The sequence below is a fragment of the Buceros rhinoceros genome, unplaced genomic scaffold (genome assembly GCF_000710305.1).
Source record: "Buceros rhinoceros silvestris isolate BGI_N320 unplaced genomic scaffold, ASM71030v1 scaffold28447, whole genome shotgun sequence".
In the NCBI taxonomy this organism is placed as follows: domain Eukaryota; kingdom Metazoa; phylum Chordata; class Aves; order Bucerotiformes; family Bucerotidae; genus Buceros; species Buceros rhinoceros.
In genome coordinates this window covers 5200-10047 of record NW_010424388.1, presented here as the reverse complement: position 1 = coordinate 10047, position 4848 = coordinate 5200, and the positions used below count along the sequence as shown (strand labels likewise).

The following is a 4848-nucleotide window of genomic DNA, read 5'->3' as shown; positions in this document are numbered from 1 at the left end:
AAACAGCTCAGAAATGTGTGACCGCTGTGGAAACTGTTCAGTGGTGCAGAAGTACCTTCGCTTTCTAACGGCCGCACTGCCAGTTCGTCTTCACCACCGTCACACCTGCGGTTTGACCTCTGCATGCAGACTGAAGATGGTTGTGACGGTAGCACCGCACGTGATCAGTGGTGGAGGATGAGCTGTAACGCAGAGGCAGCGCTGCTGTGAGCCACACAAAGTGCACACAGTTCTCTCCCTACTCTGGAAATGGTCTGTCTGTGGTTAGGAGCTTAACTCCTGCTGGGAATCGGGATGTGCTTCATCACGGTGTTGGGAAGCGTGCTGAGAAACCGCCTCCTCTCCGTGTCCGAGGTGGTGCTGGCGAAGGTCGTGAGCACGTAATGGCTGGTCTAACTGTGTGTTTTATTTTCTAGGCTGGTAACCAGCACATATATCAGCCCGTGGGTAAACCAGGTAAGCCGTACCTTGGTATACTGTCATCTCGATAACAGCCCTTCTAGCAGCCATGGCGATCAAGGGTTGACGCCGGTATTTTCATACAAGGGTGGGTTCAATTCCAGACAACCACACGTACATCTCCCGGGGCGCTGTGCGTTTCACGGCCCCGAGCAGTCCCCAGAGGTGCCGTCACAAAGCCAAGAGGGCGTTTCATCAACAGGCGGGAAGTACCTAGAGGAAGCCGAGTCACTGTGCAGGACTTCACCATGTGTGGAGTTCAGACATGTAAAACAGAAGCAGACACCTAAATTTAGGTTTCTCCGTCTCAGAGTGACTCACAGCCGGGATTTCTGGCACCAGGAAGTCTGATTTTCCCAACTGCACGCAGCGTGTGTGGCTCTCGGCTGTGGGACGAAGGGGCAGGTACCTCGCAGGGCTGGGCTGGGTGTACTGACAGGAGAAGCAGTTGCCCCACAGAGGGATGTTTCTCCCTCCAGCAGCCGTGTTCTCATAACCTCAGGAAAACTGGATGATTCCAGCACCTTTGCTGGCTGCATTTCTTCACTAGAAATACCAGATTACAGCGTAGCTCCTCCAGACAGCAGAGTTCCCCTAAGACTCATGAAGGTGTAAACCTCCACTAGTCCCGTAAAGCACGTGTAGCCTTCGTGGTGCTGACAGTCCAAATGACCCAGGTACATCTGACATGCTGGTCCTCTCAAACACGCGTTGTTTTGTTCACCAGATCACGCAGCTCCGCCAAAGAAGCCTCCCCGCCCTGGAGCCCCCAGCCACTTGGGCAGCCTCGCAAGCCTGAACAGCCCTGTGGATAGCTACAACGAGGGCGTGAAGGTACGTTGCTCAGCGTCACGTGAAACACGCGTCAGAAAATCACACGTTACCACTCTGAGGTAGTTTGCTCTTCCTGAAGTAGAGACCGTGGAAAGCAAAAGCGACTGAACTTCCCACGTCAGTGTTGTCATGGGGCAAACATGCGCCGGCAGCTTTCCCAGCAGGGAGATGGGGAGTTAACCGGTAGGCTCATATCCTCCAGCACTGTGATTCAGCCTGTCCCTCGCCTCAGACCTTTCCCCGAGGAGCTTATTTCTAGGGTGAAGAGCATACAGAGCTCCTGTCTGGACTCAGCCTCCTCCTCAGCAGCTCAGGAAGGAGCACCCCCAGGGTTCCCTGTTGCTCGGGTAGTTCCCAAGTCTCCTGGCCGTGGCCGCGGAGAAGTGAGACATGTCTGACCTGTGGTGCCCCAAAAAGCTCTTGCTGCAGCACCGAGGCTCCTGAAAGCTGCTCTGGGGAGCACGAGAAGGGGGAAGTGTGGGCTGTCTCCCCCGTGACTGGGATATTTCCTGTTGTTTCATCTGCAGTAAATGGGCAATAAAGCCAGAAAAGGAACTTGCAGTTTTCCAGCAGAGAGATGCTGCAGGGTGCTGTGAAACAGCACAGCGTCCTGTCCCCTGTGGCAGCTGGTGGCGGCGGAACTGCTCCTTACTATGTCAGTGGCTTTTAAAATCGCGCCTCTGGGTGTTGTTCCCTGCCCTTGGGACTCTGTTACCTTTCTAATCTCGGGGAGGCAGGAACCTGGGTGACCTCAGGGCCTCCCGAGGGGATCCTCTGGAGCTGTTTCTGGTGCTGGCAGTTTCCAGCAGCTACATCTCATGGTCCCTAACAGTCGAACAGAAGTGCAGCTGATCCGTACACATCACCGGTGTGTTCGTTCACAGCCTCTGCGGCTACTCAAACACGCCTCCAGGCGGGCTGCAGCAGCACCTAGTGCAGCTCCTCACGGCCGGAGAACCTCCGGCTAATCCGAGCCCTGCCCTGCCAAGCCTGCAGTCACGAACAGGGATCCCCGTGCTGGTGGACGCAGCCACTGCGATAAGCAACGCGTACTTGAGGTGGTTTAAGAAAATACGGGAAAAACCCAGGCGATCTGACCTTGAAATTCAAAACTCGCCATCAAAGCAGCATGTTCAGCAGCAGCTGATCTCGGCCACCGCCTGCCTGTCCCGCTGTTGCTCCCTTGCTCTGAGCTGATCGGAGTTGTTGAGGCGCAGCGTGAACAGGCAGCAGTGGCGAATTTGGGCAGGATTATTTAGTATAAACCGATGCCAGCGCTTTTCAAGCTGCCAAGCCTCAGAAGACATCAAAAAGCAGATGTGTTACTGAACTTGGCTTCTCTAAAATTTCCTTTCTAAGCGCTGATACGGGAGCATGGAAAGTGTCTTTTGAAACGCATCCTTTTGACAACCAACCTGAGCAGCCAGAGTCATCGGTAATACCAAGCGACAAGATGTGCGTTCGAACACAGATTTGTCTTCGTCAGTAGGCAGGAAGGGCTGGTTCTGGTTTTTCCTCTCTAGTTTCTTGCAGTGGTTTTGAAGAAAGCAGCCCGTTACGCTGTGATAGCACGTAGCTCCATTACTGTCCGCAGTCCTAAACGGAAGATGCTGCAGGGGTTCCTTTCGGAGTCCCTGTCCTGTACACCCAGTTCAGACTCCAGTTCAGCCGCCCTGTTCCACAGAGTACCCGTTGGAGGGTTTGAACTGCTGGCCCTCGGGAGCCTTCAGGGCGCGCACCGGGCAGACGTGCTGAGGCAGAGCCGGCCGGTCCCCGCAGACACCCCCCATTCCCCGTCTGCAGAGCAGCGGTGAGGGTGTAACAACAGCCCCCCCACACACCGAGTGGTCAGAAATGCTGATGGCTGTGCTGGGACCGTCAGGGCCTGGCTGCAGGAGTGAAGCGGGTGGGGTATCGTCCGTCTGGAGCGGGTGCTTGGTAGTCCGTAAGCGCGACTGTGATCAGTCATGGCGAACAGGAGCTGCCCAGTTGGACGATCGTGTGTTTCCTATCATGACTTTTCTAAAGAAAAATGTTTCAGGAAGATGACTACAGCGTTTTCTGAAATCCGTTGGTGGTCCGTGCGGAGGGACCGGGGCTGCCCGGGATACCCGTTGCTCCCGCCGTGGCGGAGGCGCTCTGCTCTGTTCCCCGCTCTGCTGCTCGCCAGCCTGGCTTGCTGCTGTCAAGCTTTGCATGATCTCTCCCCCGCGCTCCGGCCGGGAGCGAGCACGGGTGCATGGCAAACACTCCCACGCTGCGCGGGGGCACGGCCGGGCGTCAGCACACGGCGCGTCCGGAATGAGCGGACCGGGAGCTGACGGGGACGACTGCCCACTGCTGAGGGTGCATTTTTGTTGCAGGCTTTTTAACTGGTCTCTTATCTATGAAGGTCATTTATTTAACGACAGTGTTTCTTCAGGAAAAACAGCTTTTTAATACAAGCAACAACTTTCTTTAAAAACAGTCAGTCTTACCTGTGATTTTCTCTCAGTTTTGCTTCCTGCACAGAAGTAGGGAGTTTTTGAAGGTTGGTTTTGGGGTTGGTTTGGGTTTTTTTCCTGCTGCGGTTTATTAATATTGTTTTTCTTTTTTCCTTTCCTTTGGTAAATTTCTTTAACCTTCCCCCACATTCTGCTCAACCATAGCCATGGAGGGTAAGCAGTGCGCGAGCGTGTGTGTCCGTGCCCTCTTGCACAGTGTCTTTGCATGTGACTTTGCCAGACGGCTCTTTAACTTCTCGATTGCTGCCACCGATTCGAATCGCAGCCCTCCGCTGGTGATTGCGGCGATCACAGCGTCCTAACGCCTGCCCTGATCACCGCGCTAGACCGGATCTCTGTAACGGTTGTCCGTACCCGCTTGGTGAAATTCAGCAACGGGACCGCCCTGCCCTGAATCCTGCACTCCTTCCTTAGACAAAGTTTCTTGCAAATGTTTTACTGTTTCATCAGGGCAGAATCTCAGGTGCTTCCAGTGAAACTTCTCTGTAACTAGGCCCAGTTCAAGAGCCGGTAGTCACCCAGAGTGGGGGCTGAAATGCCGTGAGAGGTCGCACATCAGCAGGGTGACCAGGCTGCTGTGTGGCCAGTAAGAAAGAAGCAATTTTTTGACCTCCGGCTCCCAGAGTGGTTGCTCGGGCTCCCTGCGGCAGTGACGAGCTGCAGGGAACAGGGATGCCCGTGGTGTCCCACCCAGGAGCAGAGATCGTGAGGACCTTACCCAGGAAGCTTCCCGAGTTTGTTTCTTTTATGACCCAGGATAATATCGGTCTGTCTTGGGTTTAACTCCAGGCAGATGTGGCTCGATGGAAGTTTTGCATGAGTAAGGACTACAGGATTTTTAACGCATCGAGCAAAATTTTTCTGATCTATTGGATACCAGCGGTGTGAAAATACTTGGTGTTTCCCACCTGTACTGGTGACACCGTTTCATTAACCTGCTGTGACTTTTCACTAACCGAGCAGCAGTCCGTGCTGCGGTGTTCCCTCCTTGCTGTATCGCTACGGTGACTCTGTTCTCTGAGCACAAAACAACTCTGGAACCAGTACTGAA

The 4848-nt window shown here is 54.3% G+C and overlaps 1 protein-coding gene across 1 annotated transcript in view; it reads left to right on the top strand.

The window, feature by feature from the left end:
• Positions 1 to 294: 294 nt before the first annotated feature.
• Positions 295 to 4848, top strand: part of LOC104497523 (focal adhesion kinase 1-like) — a 7137-nt gene continuing 2583 nt past the window's right edge. Inside the window, exons 1-3 of the mRNA XM_010140789.1 lie at positions 295 to 354; positions 417 to 456; positions 1187 to 1293. Of these exons, the coding sequence (XP_010139091.1) occupies positions 295 to 354; positions 417 to 456; positions 1187 to 1293 (207 nt within the window). The remainder of the gene's footprint in view (positions 355 to 416; positions 457 to 1186; positions 1294 to 4848) is intronic.